Genomic DNA, 19,454 nt, shown 5'->3' with positions numbered 1-19,454 from the left:
GGTAAGAAAAATAACATGAAAGATAGCATAAAAAAAAATTTATAACAACATGAAACAAAATTTAAAAAGTTATGAATATCAATCCATTATAAAAGTTGCTAGTTTTCATGGAAAATGGACATGTCTTCCTGAACGGGAAACAATACATTTTGTTGATGAATCTTCATTAGCAGACTTGTTGTTGTGCTGTATTTTTAAGCTGCAGTTTTTGGTTGTTCAGTGTTCAGAATCAAATACGCTGGCTTCACATGATCAGTTGAGACAGTTGACTTTCGACCATGGATTTCGATGGAAACAGTTTTGTTCGTTCATTGCAAAACTTTATAAGGTCCTGTATAAGGCTGGCTTAGTGGTGGTTGCACACGATCCACTTGCAGAAATACATGCGAACAAGACCTCAAAACAGGGTTGACATATTATTTTTCGGTGCAATGAGAAGAAGTTGCAACTGGATTCAACTGCTGCATTTTGTCCCAAAGACGAGTGACAAAGATCTTCACACTGTGGAATCGCTGCTGAATCCAACATATCAAATGGTAGTTTCAAGGTTGTGCCATAAATAAGTTCAGCACAGGACATTTGTAAATCCTCTTTGACAGCCGTACGGATGCCGAGAAGAACCACTGGGAGTATGTCAGACCATTATAACATTACCATTAGGCCCCCGCAGAAATAGTCCTTGAGTCTAGTCATTTTACTGTTATATTTATTTTGTCTTACCTTTAATTTGTTTCTGTAGTCAAACTGCGAGATATTCCACCAGTCGACCACCATGTTTATGTTTTGAGCTGTTGTCAGGTTCTGTGTTATATTTTCTTTTTGCAATATTATTTTTCTCTTGTGATAATATGTAAATTACTTCCTCTTGAATACTCGTACTCCATCAATAATTTAACGTTATCCCAAGTTTTCAAATGAAATACCTCGGTGTCATAATTTCAGCCGACCCATGTTGTAACAAACATGTTGACTACATTTACCAGAAGTGTCTTAACAAACTTTTCTTCTTCCACCAAACTTTTCTTCCTCCAATCTTAAACACTCCACTCAGGATATCAGACTACTCTGTTACCAAACTTATATCTCCCCCCTTCTTTCCTATGGTGCTTAAATCTGGGACCCTTACACCTCCAGTAATATAGACAAACTCGAATCAATCCAAAATAAATCCACCAGATTTGGTCACGACTGCTGGTCATCTTTTGTTTCCCATGTCTCAACTTAAAAACAATCTTCATCTCCTCCCTCTCTCTACTCTTCGTCTCATTGCTCGATGAACATTGTTTTATAAAATTTTTCATGGTCAATTCAACATAGATATCTCTGGTATCTTAGCCAAACTACATCTCTAGAAGACTCAACCATTCCCTTAAATTAAAACCTATTTTTTGCTTCCACTGACCGCTTTAACTACAGCTTCTTTCCTCATACCATTGGTGAATGGAACAAACTCCCAAGCTCTATTGTCGAATCCCCACTATCACTAGTTTTTTGTCTAATATCAAACAATATCTTTGTCATTTTCAATCACATCCTTTTGTATAGGCCCCAGCGCCAACAATATTGTATATATAAATAAATGAGATGTTGATTTCAGTACCATGGCTTCATCCTTGCGATTGGATGATGCATAATGGGAATGTTTACCTATTAAATGCCGAGGGCGCTGCAAGTTACGGCGGGTTCCATCTTTTTTGAAACAGCTATCTAGTCATTAAGGCGGTTCCCCCCAGTTGGGTGTACACCGGGTAATTTCTCTCCTCAGTAATTTTGTACTGAGTTCTTCATAGCACACCTCAGCACTGCTCGAATCACCTCGTCTCTTCAATTGCTGGCCGCTCTACGGTTTAACTGGTTGCCTGACCGGATAACTCTTGGTGTGCAGATGTCGTCATGGTTCCATTGTCTCTCCGATTGCTCTGTCTGTCTTTGGTTCGACCGGCAACCTGTCCGGAATGTGCCTGGGTCTCCACTCTACCTGGAAAATATGGAACACCTGTGTTTTGCCCAGAAAAACAACTTCCCCGATCCCGCTGAACTGAAAAATTCAGTGCATTAACTGGGGTTAAGCGGAACTACTGGGGGAAAGATCACCTGAGTCTCATTGACAGGATTACCAGGGTTAATCCCATTGATAGGATTAGAATAAGACGTATTTGAGTCAACAATAGGATTCGTATAAGACATAGTCGAATCTACGAAATCTGGTTCAATTTGAACCTACACATAGCGACTGTCCAAATTTCTAAGCTACTATGATCTATACCAAAAAATAAATATATAACTTCAATATAAATGTCTCAATACAAAATATTTCCAACTGCTGTCAAAACTTGAACTTGAATTGGTCGATTAAGTGCAACCTTTCATGCACTCCCAGATTCTATTTTTATCTTTCAAGTTATTTGACAGCAAAAGGAAATGACTCAAAGTCATACGTCAAATCAAGACATTTATTCAAATCACAAAAAGAACACGATTACAAAATTTAGTTAAGAACGCCTTGCTAACGTTATTAAATTTTTTAGTATAATATTAAAAGATGAATATATATCACAGAAACGTTTTCACATAACATTATTGCAGTTATCTGGTACTGGTCCGGAATTTCGGCATGTGACTAGAGGAATTCTGTTTCCACGCGACTTCCAAAGTCCAACAGTTTTTGTATGGATGTCTTCAGAGTAGTTGACCTGAAAGAGACGATTCGTAATTATTCCGAGGGGGACGTAACACACTCGAGATCGTATCACCACACCCCAAGGTGCACTATTCAGAACTAGTAGAACATCGGAACCTTTAGCAAACCAATTAATGAATCTGGTCAGGCAAGTGATGTAGGTCCATCGATGAGGCGTTGTTCATCAGTCGTCCATTTGAAGAATGCCAAAGGACTCAATTTGTGGGAGGATTGTAGTCATGACCCAACGAGACAGATATTGAGGATAGCCAGAGTCGAACCATCCATTCGACGTTGTTGATGATATCAACTTCATCAGCACCGGGAACATTAGACGAAACTTTCCATCATCACGTTTTGTGCTTTGGGAAAGCTAAGTCACAGCCCACATTTGAAAGCTAGTATTAACTCATAAAAATCCGGAGCTGCCGAGAGACAAACTCAATTTTAGAAAGACATTACTGGATATATTTCCAAGCCAAAGGCTGGATGAAGTTTTGTTACATTTCAGCTGATATGTGAAACACTAAAGCACCACTGTGCTACAACATTGTGGAATTAAGCATGTGAAATGAGTGAGATGAAATGCGATTGTTCAAGAAACACAATCCGTACTTATACTGATCATGAAATAAAATATTCTCAGTCCACTTGGACCACGGGAACACTTCATGTCAACAAGAAAAATTCTACGTCATACAAACAAGGTACATTTGGATATAATTTGCATATATTTTCAGAAATATTATTGTAAACGATAAAACATCATTTGGCAACATGCCAGGTGAACTGGCAGGTTCACCCAACATGACCAATGATAATCTGGAACAATTTACCAACAGATGTCTGCAGCCATCTGCCGGCAAACAAGATATTTAATCATCCAATATTAAACTTATTAGTAATGTGCAAAAAAATATGACACAAAACCCCAATGAGACCAGATGACACCTCGCCCTGGAGGAACCTATATTAAGGAATTATAAGTTCAAAATATAGACGAGAGATTAATTTTGATGGGACATTAGCAGCCCGACCTGCAGCCTCATCCTCGTCTAGCGACTGGAAAGGACTCCAGCCGAAAGGCTAAGTGGACGAACTAGCCCATACCGGAATGCTAGTGAGACCTTCGGTGGTTTCCGGTAGCTAAGCGTTCCCTGGGGTCTAAAGATTACAATTCTCTGTTGGTATTAAGATTTAGTATTAAAAACATGACCCGGGCGCCATCATGTTACATTCCCTCCGACCATTAAAAAAACCTCCCTCTAGGACATTCTGAGGAACAGAAAAAAAATTATCTTTTTGCCACCTTGTACATTCACATTACAGTTAAATGAAAAATGATCACCAGAGGGATCAGTATCTTGACCCCGAAGAAAATTACATACCTCAACAATACTTCAAAGTTTTTCCCACATGGAGAGTAATAGTACACATCTGATCTAAGTCCTTTTTACAAGAACTCTTTGCCAGCCTCTTTGAAAAGAAACTAGTAATTTTGGTGAAGCAATGGAACTAAGAAAACTTTGAAGCCTTTTAGGAAGAGTATTTCTTGAATCACTATTACTTGCAACCGGAACAGGGATGTTCAAACTTATGTTTCAAAAGTTCTGCAACCCGGAACCATCGATGTGCAAAGTGCGGCCATCCTCCTCAGAAGGCTGCTCATCCAAATTGCCTTGACTGGTATTCGCAAGGGTCAAATTTCCTGAATTCAATGCCAAGTGAGAATTTTCCTGTCCATCCCCAATGAATTTTTTAATATTACAGGCGTTAAACTTTCCAACGGTTCTATCTTTGGAATCTACCATGAGATATAACTACAGGAGTAATTCTTTTTTTAATTTTGTAAGGACCATCCCACTTTGGTTTTAATTTTCCCATGACGTTGCCGTGAATACGAACCAAAACAATGTCTGAAACATTAAAACTGTGTTGCAATCTCTTCTTATCATAATAATACTTTTGTCTGCGTTGTTGCCTCTTAACTTGTTCTTTAACTTGTACAAGTAATTTTTCTGGTAGACTAACTCGATCCCATACTGGAAGATCCATTCCATAACCCAATCAAAGGGTAATACAAGTTCTCTGCCCAAGAATAACTTCGCCAGAGACTAACCAGTTGTTTCAGAGGGTACACTGCCAAACCAAAAAACGATAAATTTCTATTCCAATTTTTGTGATTATTTTGTACATAACATGAAATCATTTGTTTAATAGTTTTATTGACCCGTTCAGTTAAGTTTGATTGAGGATGATAGGATGTAATGAAGCGTTGATTAACTTGAAGTTCTTTGTATGTTTCCCTCATTAAATTAGAGACAAAACACGGGCTATTGTCGGACACCAAATTTTTTGGAAAACCATACCTTGTGCAATATACATGTACAAATTTTTTTGCCACAGCACTGGCTGTGACATGCCTTAACGGATATATTTCCTTTAGAGGAAATAGGGAACTGTCCCATGGTGTCCACTCCAACCACCTCTCCGGGAATACTAACTGATGCTACATCATTTCCCCCACTTCTGTTTGTTGTCAAATTTATGAGTCTGACATATCTTACAGGTGAGTACATATTTTTTTACATCTTTTCTTATCCCAGGCCAGTAAGCACGCTGAGTGCAACGGTGGTATGTTTTACCAACACCCATGTGTCCTGACGTTGGATGGTTATGCATCTGAAAGAGAAACGTATCTCTACAAGACACAGGGACTACCAACAATTTTTACCCTTACGAAAATAAATTGTCATTCTCCAAAATGTACTGTAATTCTTTTCAATTTTTCCATTTTGTACCCTATCTCCAGAATTTTTCTTTTCAAAATAACTAATTAAGTCATCGTGCTGCAATCGTTGCTGAGCCACTAATTCATATAAATAATAGAGAAAAAGATATAACCTATTAATTCTATCTTCAAAGTAGGCCTCGATGTTAGATGAGACGGCATTCTAGACAATGCGTCCGGGGCTTACATTCTAGAACCTTGTCTATATTCAAATTGTAACAGGTATTCTTGTAACAGCTGAGCCTTCCCTTGAGTTGTTTGGCATCAAAGTACCAGGCTACAGCCTTGTGGTCAGTCACAACTGTTACAGGTTCTCCTGTGAACCATGCTCGAAATTTATTGCAGGTCCACACGATAGCTAATTCCTCCTGTTTGCTAAATGAATAATTTTTTTCTGCAGCATTGAGTGTACGACTAGCGTAAGCTAACGGCTTTCCCCCTCAGGTTCTATTTGTTGAAGAACAGCACCCAGGCCATAACCCGATGTATCTGTATAAATTTTCAAGGTGTACCGCGACTTACTAGTGGTCAAAACCAGAGCATGAGTCAAGACAGCTTTTAATTTCTCAAATGCCTGTCTATGAATGCTATTGCTGTAGCCCAGGTCGATAAGATACTCGCCTAAAGTACCAAAGGATGTTTAGAGGTGTCGCAAGTTCGATACCCGGTTCATCCTTGTCAGAAAAATTTCCTGACACGGGTACAACAAAAACGGCGACAAGATCGCAGGAAAAAATTGCTACCACAAGGAGTCCCCCATCGAGGGTTTAGCGCATCAACCCCTCAACAAGTATAAAAAACAAGCCTACTGTTTGGAATCGGCAATAAACTGTAGGTCCCAGTCTAATTAGCCCTCGTGTGCAGAAAATGACTGTGGTATGACAAAAATTATCAATGATCAATGTTGATGAATGCTACCCCATTTAAACCTTTGACTTTTTTTTGTTAACTGGTACAAAGGCTGTACTAATTCCCCAAAATGAGACACAAATTGACAGTACCAACTACACAATCCCAAAAATTGTTGCAACTGCTTAACGCTTCTGGGTACATTAAATTGCTGTATAACTTCAGTTTGACTTGGTTTTACGTGCTATCCTTCTCTTGTTAAGTTGAGACCCAAATATTCTAATTCTTTCTTGAATAGACTACATTTTTCTGGCTTCAGGGTTAAACCCGCATTTTGTAAACATGAAGAAGCACTTTCTAAATTTTGTAAGTGCGATTGAAAATCAGGACTATAGACCACAATATCGTCTAAATAAAATTCAGCACATTTACCTACCAAGTGACCCAGAATCATGGTCATCATACATTGGAATGTGGTAGGGACATTCATAAATCCAAAGGGCATCACTTTGAATCGGTACATACCTGAATCAATAATAAAGGCTGTTTTATCTCAATCTTCTAGCCTCACTGGAACTTGCCAATACCCCGATGCCAGATCAAACGTAGAGACAAATTCTGAGTCACCTACTTGTTGTAAAATCTGATCAATGCAGGGTAACAGATATCAATTGGGAGCTGTGATTTTATTGACTTTTTTGTAATCAACTACAAACCTCCAATACCCTGTCTTTTTTTGATAAGGAAACAAGGAGAACTCCAATTTGTAGAGGCGGGCTCAATTATATCTTTTAACATTTGCTGAGAACCTGTTCCTCAATCAATATTTTTTTCCATCGCAGGAGAGAAAACTGTGGGCAAAAAACTGGCTTTCCATCGGTTATGATCCTATGCTCTATCATTTGAGTTCTGCCCGGTCCATTTCTAAACAAATTTTTATAACTATTCCACAAATTCAATAATTGATCTTTCTGATCGGGAACAAACTCAGAACTTTGAACCAAGTTTCTAATTTTTTCATGATCAATTTCCCCTTTATAACACAAAAGACACCCCTTCAATTCAGCATACGATCGGATTCGGACTACAATCTCAGCTTGATTCAATATATCATTACCTAACAAAAATTTGAATAGAACTCTAGTGAGTACCACCAAATCTGTGTTGACAATACTATTGCATATTTCAACCTGAGCTTTGAGAACTCCAACAGGTTGGCAATACTCACCAGAGGCCAGTCTAAAATTAACCTCTTTATGGGGTAGAATTTTACGTTGATTTTAACTCAGTTGTTGAGCTAGATCTAAACTGATCACCGAATGATCGGTGCTAGTATCGATGATTGCATTAACAACAACATTGTTGATCCTTACAACGGGAAACAAAAAATCCAATTTAGGGGATTTTTGATGAACGGGCACACTACCCCCTTTTAGGAACCCGAAGAAGAGTTTCCCTGATTTTGGTCATTTAATGAACATCCCCGTTGGACATGCCCAACCTGATTACAACGGAAACATCTTATTGTTGATGGGAAGTTATTAGATCTTGTGATCGCGTTATTCCTAGACCTACCATGCCCACGTGACTGAATATTCGAAACAAAATTAGCCTGTGATTGAAAACTGGTCCATCATTATGGACAAACGTTGTAAAGTCATTGCTTTCCTCACTTCAAGAAAATTCCTAGCCGCATAGGGAAGCTGTGACACAATTAATTCAATCTTTTCTGTTACGGGAACTGACAAATCAAAAGACTGAAATAGATTTAATTTGTGTAGAATGAAATCTCTTGATATGCTCCTGAAGAATAAATTTCTGAAAATAATGCTCATGCCAACTCAACACGGGAATGATACTTGGAGAACACACACATTTACAACACAAGTGTGTTACATGTGATTCAATAATTTAGGAGAGAGAACTGTGATTATATAATGGAGGAGAGATAAGTGGGATTCTATAATGGAGGAGAGATAAGTGGGATTCTATATTCAAGGCGAGATATCTTAGATTCCACAATGTTGGAGAGAGATGAGTGGTTCCACAATGTTGGAGAGAGATGAGTGGTTCCACAATGTTGGAGAGAGATGAGTGGTTCCACAATGTTGGAGAGAGATGAGTGGTTCCACAATGTTGGAGAGAGATGAGTGATTCCATAACGGGTGAAAAAAGTGTGATTCCATAATGAGAAAGAGATATCTCAGATTCCATAATGGTGGAGAAATAAGCATGATTCCATAATGGAGGAGAAATATGACTGATTCCATGGTGGAGGACAAATAAGTGTGATTCCATTATGAAGGGGAGTAATGTGTGATCCCGTAATAGAGGTGAAATATGTGCGATTTCCTAACGTTGGGGAGTGAAATGCGAGGGATGAGAGAAGTGCGATTCTATATTCGAGAGAGGAGAGATATCTTAGATTCCATAAAATGGTGGAGAAATAAGTGTTATTCCATAATGGGAAAAGATATGATTGATTCCATAATGGGGAAGAAAAAGTGCAATTCCATTATGAAGGGCAGTTATGCGTGATTCCATATTGGAGTAGAGATATGCGTGATTCCATATTGGAGTAGAGATATGCGTGATTCCATATTGGAGTAGAGATATGCGTGATTCCATAGCGGGGGGAAGTTTCGTGTGATTCAATAATTGAGGAGAAAGAACCTTGATTCCATACTGTAGAAGAGAACTTGATTGTATAATGGAAGAGAGATAGGTATGATTCCTATACTCAAGGAGAGATATCTTAGATTACAAAATGGAGGGGTGATATGGGGAATTCCATAATGAGGGAGAGATATGAGTGATTCCATAATTGAGACTAATGTGTGATTCCATAATTGAGACTAATGTGTGATTCCATAATAGAGGTTAGATATGAGTGATTCCATAATGGAGGAGAAATAAGCATGATTCCGTAATGAAGTGGAGTTATGTGTGATTCCATTATGAGGGAGAGAAATGATTGATTCCATAATGGAGGAGAAATGAGAGTGATTCCATAATGGAGGAGAGAAATGATTGATTCCATAATGGAGGAGAAATGAGAGTGATTCCATAATGGAGGAGAGAAGTGCGAATTCTATATTCGAGAGAGAAGAGATATCTTAGATTCCATGAAATGGTGGAGAAATAAGTGTTATTCCATAATGGGGAAAGATATGATTGATTCCATAATGGGGAAAGATATGATTGATTCCATAATGGGGAAAGATATGATTGATTCCATAATGGGGAAGAAAAAGTGTAATTCCATTATGAAGGGCAGTTACCTGTGATTCAATAATTGAGGAGAAAGAACCTTGATTCCATACTGTAGAAGAGAACTTGATTGTATAATGGAAGAGAGATAGGTGTTATTCTATATTCAAGGAGAAATATCTTAGATTACAAGATGGAGGGGTGATATGGGGGAATTCCATAATTGAGAGTAATGTGTGATTCCATAATTCAGAGTAATGTGTGATTCCATAATTCAGAGTAATGTGTGATTCCATAATTCAGAGTAATGTGTGATTCCATAATTCAGAGTAATGTGTGATTCCATAATTCAGAGTAATGTGTGATTCCATAATTCAGAGTAATGTGTGATTCCATAATAAAGGTTAGATATGAGTGATTCCATAATAGAGGTTAGATATGAGTGATTCCATAATAGAAATTATAAATGAGTGATTCCATAATGGAGCATGATTCCATAAATAAGCATGATTCCATTATGAGGGAGAGATATAATTGATTCCATAATGGAGGAGAAATGAGAGTGATTCCATAATGGAGGAGAAATGAGAGTGATTTCATTATGAAGGAGAAATGAGAGTGATTTCATTATGAAGGAGAGTAACGTGTGATTCCATTATGAAGGAGAGTAACGTGTGATTCCATTATGAAGGAGAGTAATGTTTGATTCCATAATAGAGTTAGATATGAGTGAGTCCATAATGGAGGAGAGTAATGTGTGATTCCATAATAGAGGTTAGATATGAGTGATTCCATAATGGAGGAGAAATAAACATGATTCCATAATGGAGGGGAGTTATGTGTGGTTCCGTGACAGAGGTGAAACATGAGTGATTCCATATTGGAGGTGAAACATGAGTGATTCCATATTGGAGATGAAACATGAGTGATTCCATATTGGAGGTGAAACATGAGTGATTCCATATTGGAGGTGAAACATGAGTGATTCCATAGTTGAGGAGATATAAGTGTGATACTGTAATGAGTGTAATTAGTAATTGAGCAGAGAGAATTGGATTCCATACTCGAGGAGAGAGAACTGTGATTCCATAATGAAGAATTGAGATTCTATATTTGAAAAAAGATGTCAGATTCCATGATAGGGGGAGGTATGAGTGATCCTATAACAGAGGAGAAAAAGTGTAATTCCATAATGAAGTTCAGTTATGTGTTATTCCATAATCTGGGAGAGATATGGATGATTGCATAATACAGGAGAAATATGACTGATTCCATAGTTGAGGAGATTTAAATGTGATTTCTTAATGAAGGGGAGTTATGTGTAATTCCATAATGAACAAGAGAAAACTGTGATTCCATGTTGGAGGAGAAATAAATGTAATTCCATTATGAAGAGGAGTTATTAGTGATTGAGTGATTCTATAATGGTGAAAAGAAATATGCCATTCCATGATGGTAGAGAGAAATATGTAATTCCATAGTGGAGGAGAAATTCATGTGATTCCATGATAAAGAGGAGTTATATGTTATTCCTTAATAAAGAGCAGTTATGTGTCATACCGTAATAAAGAGGCGTTATGTGTGATTCCGTAATAAAAAGCAGTTATGTGTCATTCCGTAATAAAGAGGAGTTACGTGTGATTCCATAATGGTGGAGAGAAATATTCAATTTCATAATGGTGGAGAGAAATATGCAATTTCATAATAGTGGAGAGAAATATGCAATTCCATAATAGACAAGAAAAACCGTGATTCCATAATGGAGGATAAATATGACTGAATCCATAATGGAGGAGAAATTAATGTGATTCCATAATGAAGAGGAGTTATGTGTGATTCCATAATGGTGGAGGAAAATATTCCATAGTGAATGAGAGAAACTGCTATCCCATATTGGAGGAGAGTTAATGCAATTCTATATTTGAGGAGAGTTAATGCAATTCTATATTTGAGGAGAGTTAATGCAATTCTATATTTGAGGAGAGATATCTCAGATTCCATAGAGGAGGGGAGAATTCCATAATGGAGGTGAAGCATGAATGATTCCATCGTTGAGGTGAAAGAAATTTGTTTCCATAGTGGAAAAGAAATAAGTGTGATTCCATTATGAAGGGGATACCTATTATGAGTGATACCATAATAAAAGAGAAATAAATGTGATTTCGTAATGAGGTGGAGTTGTGTGATTATATAATGGTGGAGAGAAATATGATATTCCATAATGGACAAGAGAAAACTGATTCCATAATGGACAAGAGAAAACTGATTCCATAATGGACAAGAGAAAACTGATTCCATAATGGACAAGAGAAAACTAATTCCATAATGGACAAGAGAAAACTGATTCCATAATGGGCAAGAGAAAACTGATTCCATATTAGAGGAGAGTTAACGCAGTTCTATATTCGAGGAGAAATATCTCAGATTCCATAATGGAGGTGAGACTTGGGTGATCCCATAATGAAGGGGAGATATCAGTGATTCCATAATGAAGGAGATTTAAATGTGATTCCATAATGAAGGAGATTTAAATGTGATTCCATAATGAAGGAGATTTAAATGTGATTCCATAATGAAGGAGATTTAAATGTGATTCCTTAATGAAGGGAAGATATATGTGATTCCATAATAGAGGTGAGATATGAATGATACCATAATAAAGGAGAAATAAATGTTATTCTGTGATGAAGATGTGTTATGTGTGACTCTATTATGGTGGAGAGAAATATGCATTTCAATAATGAGGGAGAAATAAGTGTGATTCCACTATGTTGGAGAGAAATGTGCAATTCCATAATGCATGTGAAAAAACGGATTTCACATTGGAGGAGAGATAAATGCAATTCTATATTCGAGGAGAGAGCTCAGATTCCATAATGGAGGAGAGATATGAGTGATACCATAATAAAGGAGAGATATGAGTGATACCGTAATAAAGGAGAAATCAATGTGATCCCATAATGGTGGAGAGAAATATACATTTTCATAATGAAGAAATATGTGATTCTGTAATGGGGAGGAGTTATGTGTGATTCCATAATAGTGGAAAGAAATATGCCATTCCATAATGGACGAGACAAAACTGTGATTCCATATTGGGTAGATAGAGGTGAGATATGAGTGATACCATAATAAAGGAGAAATAAATGTTATTCTGCAATGATTACATAATCACAATGTGTGATTATGTAATCATTGAGAAAAATATGCGATTATATTATGGATGAGAGAAAACTGCAATTCCATATTGGAGGAGAGCTAATTGTGATTATATATTCGAGGAAAGATATCTCATATTCCGTAATGGAGGGAGATATGGTTGATTACATAATGGAGGAAAGATGTGTGATATTCCATAATGGGGGAAAAAGTGTAATTTGATAATGAAGGGCAGTTATGTATAATTGCATAATTGAGGGAGAGATAGAAGTGATACCATACTAAAGGAGAAATCAATGCGATTCCGTAATGAAGAGGAGTTATGTGTGATTCCATAATGGTGGGGAGAAATATGTGATTCCATATTTGAAGAGAGATAAATGTGGTTTTATATTCGAGGAGAGAGATATCAGATTCCATTATGAAAAGGAGTAATGTGTGATTGCAAAATAAAGGTGAGATATGAGTGATACCATAATAAAGAAGAAATAAATGTGATACCATAATAAGGAAGAAATAAATGTAATACCATAATAAAGAAGAAATAAATGTGATACCATAATAAAGAAGAAATAAATGTGATTCTGTAATGAAGAGGAGTTATGTGTGATTCCATAATGAGACTAGTTATGTTTTATACCATCATAGTGGAGAGAAATATTCATTTCTGTAATGAAAAAGAAATAAATGTTATTCCGCAATGAAAGGGAGTTATGTGTGATTCCATAATGGGGGAGAGATATGAGTGATTACATAATGGGGAAAGAAGTGTAATTCTTTAATGACAGGCAGCTATGTGTGATTGCATTATGAGGGAGAGATATGAGAGATTCCATATATAGGAGGAGAAAGAAATGTGATTCCATTATGAAGAGGAGTTATGTATTATACCATAATGGTGGAGCGAAATATGCATTTGTATAATGAAGAAGAAATAAATGTGATTCCGTAATGAAAGGGAGTTATGTCTGATTTCATAATGGAGAAGAGATGTGTGATTCCATAATGGAAGAGAGCTGTGTGATTCCATAATGGAGGGGAGAGATATGAGCGATTCCATAATGGGGGAAAGAAGTGTAATTCGTTAATGAAAGGCAGTTATGTGTGATTGCATTATGAGGGAGAAATATGAGTGATTCCATGTATAGGAGGAGAAATAAATGTCACTCCTTGATGGAAGGGAGTCATGTGATTCTATAATGGAGAGAGAGATATGTGGGATTAAATGGAGGGGAGATATAAGTGATTTCATAGTGGAAGAAAAATAAGTGTGATTCCATTATGAAGGGGAGTAATGTCTGATCCCGTAGTAGACGTTAGATATGAGTGATTCTATATAGGAGAAGAAGTAAATGTAATTCCATAGTAGAGGAGAAATAAGTGTGATCCCATTATGAAGGGGAGTAATGTATGATTGCATAATAGAAGTGAGATATGAGTGATACCATAATAAAGGAGAAATAAATGTGATTCCATAATGAAGAGGAGTTATTTGTGATTCCATAATGAAGAGGAGTTATTTGTGATTCCATAATGAAGAGGAGTTATTTGTGATTCCATAATGGTGCAGAGAAATATGCCATTCATAATGTGGACGAGACAAAACTGTGATTCCATATTGGCGGAGAGTTAATGCGATTCTATATTCGAGGAGAGATATCTGAGATTCCATAATAGACAGGAGATATGGTTGATTCCATAATTGAGGGGAGATATATGTGATTCCAGAATGGGGGGAAAAGTGTAATTCGATAATGAAGGGCATGTGTGATTTCATAGTTAGGGATTCCATAATGGGGGAGAAATATGACTGATTCCATAGTGGTGGAGAGATAAATGTGATTTCATTATGAAGGGGAGTATAATTGGTGATACCATAGTAGAGGTAAGATATGAGTGATTCCATAATGAATGAGATTTAAATGCGATTCCATTATGAAGGGGAGTAATTTGTGATTCCATAGTAGAGTCGAGATTTGAGTGATTCCATAATGAAGGAGATTTAAATTTTATTCCTTAATGAAGGGGAGTTATGTGTGATTCCATAATGGGGGAAAAAGTGTTTTTCAATAATGAAAGGCAGTTATGTATTATTCCTTAATGGAGGGTGGATATCAGTGATTCCATAATAGAGGAAAAATATGACTGATTCCATAGTTGAGGAGAAATAAGTCTGATTCCATAGTTGAGGAGAAATAAGTCTGATTCCATAGTGGAGGAGAAAGTGTGATTCCGTTATGAAAAGGAGTAATGTCTGATAGCATAATAGAGGTGAGATGAGTGATACCATAATAAAAAAGAAATAAATGTGATTCTGTAATGAAGAGGTGTTATGTCTGATTCCATAATGGTGGAAAGAATTATACATTTCCATAATGAAGGAGAAATAAATGTTATTCCATAATGAAGAGTTATTTATCATACCATAATGGTGGAGAGAAATATGCATTTCCATAATGGGGGAGAGAAATATGCACTTCCATAATGGTGGAGAGAAATATGCATTTCCATGATGAAGGAGAAATAAATGTGATTTCATAATTAAAAGGAGTTACGTGTGATTCCATAATGTTGGAGAGAAATATGCGATTCCATATTAGTGGAGAGATAAATGTGATTTTATATTCGAAGAGAGATATCTCAGATTTCATAATAGAGGGGAGATATGGGTGATTCCATAATGAAGGGGAGATATGGGTGATTCCATAATGGAGGGGAGATGTGAGATTCTATTATGGGGTAGAGATATGAATGATTCCATAATGAAGGAGAGTTATGTGTGAGTCGATAATGGAGGAGAGCTATCATTGGAGGAAGGCAGGTGTCGGAGATATGATCGAAGTGTTTAAAATGTTCAATGGCATAAATATGATGGGGCACGAGTTATTAATGCACCGTCAATCAACTGCTTTGATAAGAAAACACCAGTATTGTTTAACAAGGGACAATTCCAGGGTGTGGATGTAGGTAGTTTTTCTCTGAAGGGTTGTGAATAAAAAGCTTACCTCCGGATGTTGTGCCTTCTAACACAATTGACATGTCCAAAAAGAAGTATGATAAACATATTGGGATAAGTCAAGAAGCTATCCATACTTAGATGAGGCAAACAAAATTTTTTTTTTATGGTCAGTGTATTATATATTGTAATTATTAGTTTTTTTGTGATATAGAGTCTTATATTGGGTTGCATTATTGTAGTTATATTTGATAGTCATTAATTATGGGCATCTTTTTTCAGCCACCTCGTTGGGCAATATGCCCAACAACAAATGATAAAAAAATAGGCAATTTTTGAAAATTATTTGTGATAACATAGTACAAGTCAACTCAAGTGGGATTATTATGCTAACCATGAGAATAATAAATGTCCATTTAGAGCAGGGTAGTCAAGTTATTCACGTGTTGATTTATCAAGCTCCCATTGTAGTAGTGCAAACCTAAAGAAACATTGATTTAATGTTTTGTTATTCCTTTTGATATTAAAAATAGAAACGTTCATTTACATTTAATGAAAAATTGTAATTCTTTTAATGCATTTTTTTAACTCTTTATTTGACTGTGTTGCTCTCAAGCAATATGAGCTTTTTTTATTTCTTCAAATTAAGGCATCGTGTGATATTTTGAGCTCATTTCGGCATTGATGCTTCTAAGCAACTCCTAATCTTTCAGTTTTCTCTTGTGAGCATTTCATGAAGTTTCTCTAATCATTAGCAAAATGGCTCAAATTTACATTTGTCTCCTGTTTCTTGACAAGCCAAGTAAGAAAGATTTTTTAGTATTTTTCATTTTGGTAGGAAGTACCACATGTGGAGGAAACATATTGCTCTGCATTATTCAACAATGATAGAAAAATAAGTGGGCAAACACTAAATGACATTTTTAAACTATTCAGATCTATGTAAACCATATAGAAATAGTGTGTTTACAGCACTGAAGTGCAACATCTCATATTTATTTAAATATTGGCAATAATTTTTTTTTATATTTGTTAATATATCCCCTCAAAAATTTTCTCTTTATATTTCAATGCTTGCCAATAAAAGGGTTAATTGTCAAGAAATTAATTCTTTGTGTTTTTATTAGGTGAGAGTTGTAAGTGGAAAGGAACCTCCATGCTTTCGTAATTTATTTTCTGGGCAAATGATTGTCTATAATGGAAAAAGAGAGGATGACATGCTAACAAAGGGTAATGTCTCTAAATATTCTATCACTCAAAAAGTATTGTTCATAATATGATTATGGTATTATTGCATGAATAATATTAAACTCGTGTGTTTTTAATCCTCAATTTTATTTCCAGATACATGGAAATTATTTATTTTGCAAGGTGATGTAAAATCTGAGGTAGCACTTAAACAAACAAGCTGTGTTATCAGCAGTTTACGTAGTCGAACATCTTTAGCACTCATAAACACTCAGTCTGGAACAATTTTCATATGGCATGGATGCAAGTCAGCTGCTCACTCTAGGAGTTTTGCTGTTGAATCAGTAAAGGCAATTATGAAAAGGTAGCAATTAAATGTTGGCTTTAGTATAACTTAAATATTAACCCATGTTATATTTTAAACTTGTAATTTCATCAAAATTCTTTTAAATAATGTTGAAAATGTCTTAAAATAAGCATGTCTGAAGTTCTGGCTCATTCTTGTATGTTTAGTAGGGTGGGTCAAAAAAATAAAATTCTGAAAAACTGAAATTCAAAATACCACATGATTTTTTTAACACTAGGTTTACCATGAGTTGACATATACCTATTTCTACCAAAGGTGTCCCCTTTTGGTATTTAATTAGAAAAAATATAAATTGACCTGTCTATTATAAAGTTAAAGTAGAAAAACGAGCCTCAACAAAATTACATCAGTTATAATAATTAGTTTTTATTATTATTTTTATTTATGATATTTTAACGTAAAGCATTTTTTACAAATTGAAGAAAATTAATGAAAAGTTTTCTCAGGTGGGTCAAAATGACCCCTTGGTAAACCTATTGTTAATATTCTGATAAGTGTAACTGCCTCTGTATTGATATAAATTTTTTGATAATTTCGATTTTTTTTTCAAAGCAAGTTTCAGTTTGGTTTCTGGCCCATTAATGTTACTTTCTTCAAACATAGATAATGCATCAAGACCCTACGCTGTGCATACTATGCCCATGTTTCCAGTATAATAACTCCAGCTGCAATAAGACGAGGTTCTGTTGCACTCATTTGTGTCTTTTTTTAATCATGGATCGTACTTGCTCCAAGTGGAAATGTTTGTTATTTGGTGATTCAAGTGACATTAAATTAAATATGTTACCAACTAATGAAGGTGTTATGAAGTTCTATGAGTGGAACCGTCATAACATAAATTGTGATAATGAAAACGATTTAAACTGAATAAACCAGTTTAAACCAAAAAACCCAGTTTTTTTGGGATTTTAAAAAAAAAAAACTTTTTTACCAACCCTGTCAGGAGGTAAGCTATTTCATTTATTCACAACCTATTGGAAAAAAAGTTTCATGCAACCCCACAAACTAGAACTATCCCTTACCAATTTTACCAATGTCCCCTTCGAAGCAGTTGATTGACAATGGCTCATTTTATCCATCCCATTGAAAATTTTAAACACTTTGATCATATCCCCCTCTTCCAATGGAAACATCTTCAAAAAATAAAGTCTCTTTTCATAGTTTAAGCCCTGTGTGCCGTCAAGACCATGTGTGGTTCTTCTCTGCACCCTCCTCAACAAGTCAATGTCCCATGTAAGTATGATCTCCAAAACCTGATGGCGTACTCCAATCCAGGACAAACTAAGCCCTGGAAAAGTGGAAGGATCACTTTAGGAGAATGCAAAAAGACCTTTTTGAGAATGAAACCAAGCATTCTATTGAATTTTTTTACCACCGCTGAACGATGTTCAGAAAACTTAAGCCGTTCATCAATAAGAATACCCAGATGGGTGACCCTAGTTGCATCAGCAATAATAACACCATTCAACTCATAAGTAATATGTGGGTTGTTTGAACCAAAATGAGCAACCATGCACTTGTCAATGCTAAAAGACATACTCCATTCATTTGCCCATGCTGCAATCCTGTTTAGGTTGGTCTGGTACAACTGTGACATGCCGGGCCACATCTGTCTCGTTGGTCATCTTAAATTCTTTAAAATTCTGAGATAGGCCTAATGATAATATGCATTCACCTTAAAAATGGCTCAGCTGGTAACATGACAGTAACCGGTAACTGAGTGTAAACAGAAAATAAGAGTTGACGCAATGGCACACTTTCATTATATAAAGAGGAAAAACCCGCCGCCCGAAGGAAAAAGCATTCCCAGGTTTTGGTTTCAGATGACGTCACACCTTTGTGACGATATTTGTTAGCAAACATCTCACAATTAACTTAAAAAACTATTTTATGAAGTGCAGCAATTTGAAAAATGAAATGATTACAAATGCGCTTGGATTAAGCATAGTAAAATCCTATTACATAAAGGTGACGATAACAAAATACATCATTTAAAAATCACAAATATATAGACAGAATAAATAATCTATCGCAGTGAATGATTCAATGAACGAGTGTATAGTAAGTCAAAAGTCACCGTATATTGGTTCTATTGATCATATAAATGAATTTTTAATGAATAATAGGATTAATATCATACATGTTAATATTAGAAGTTTAAGAGAAAATTTTGATTAATTGATGTATCAAATTAATTATTTGTATCAAAACTAAATTATTCATTTGATTTTATTCTATTGACAGAAATTTGGAT

The 19,454-nt window shown here is 35.8% G+C and overlaps 1 protein-coding gene across 1 annotated transcript in view; it reads left to right on the top strand.

Annotated features, from left to right (window-relative positions):
• The window catches only part of LOC149067666 (supervillin-like), a 238,023-nt gene that overhangs the window by 137,090 nt on the left and 81,479 nt on the right, over window positions 1-19,454 (top strand). Inside the window, exons 16-17 of the mRNA XM_089252480.1 lie at window positions 16,773-16,875; window positions 16,990-17,197. Coding sequence (XP_089108606.1) covers window positions 16,773-16,875; window positions 16,990-17,197 — 311 coding nt within the window. The remainder of the gene's footprint in view (window positions 1-16,772; window positions 16,876-16,989; window positions 17,198-19,454) is intronic.

This window comes from Pholcus phalangioides, unplaced genomic scaffold (genome assembly GCF_987345545.1).
Source record: "Pholcus phalangioides strain wild (caught in Gottingen) unplaced genomic scaffold, Ppha-v1.0 ptg000029l_1, whole genome shotgun sequence".
Classification (NCBI taxonomy): domain Eukaryota; kingdom Metazoa; phylum Arthropoda; class Arachnida; order Araneae; family Pholcidae; genus Pholcus; species Pholcus phalangioides.
This window is presented reverse-complemented; position numbering and strand designations above follow the sequence as displayed.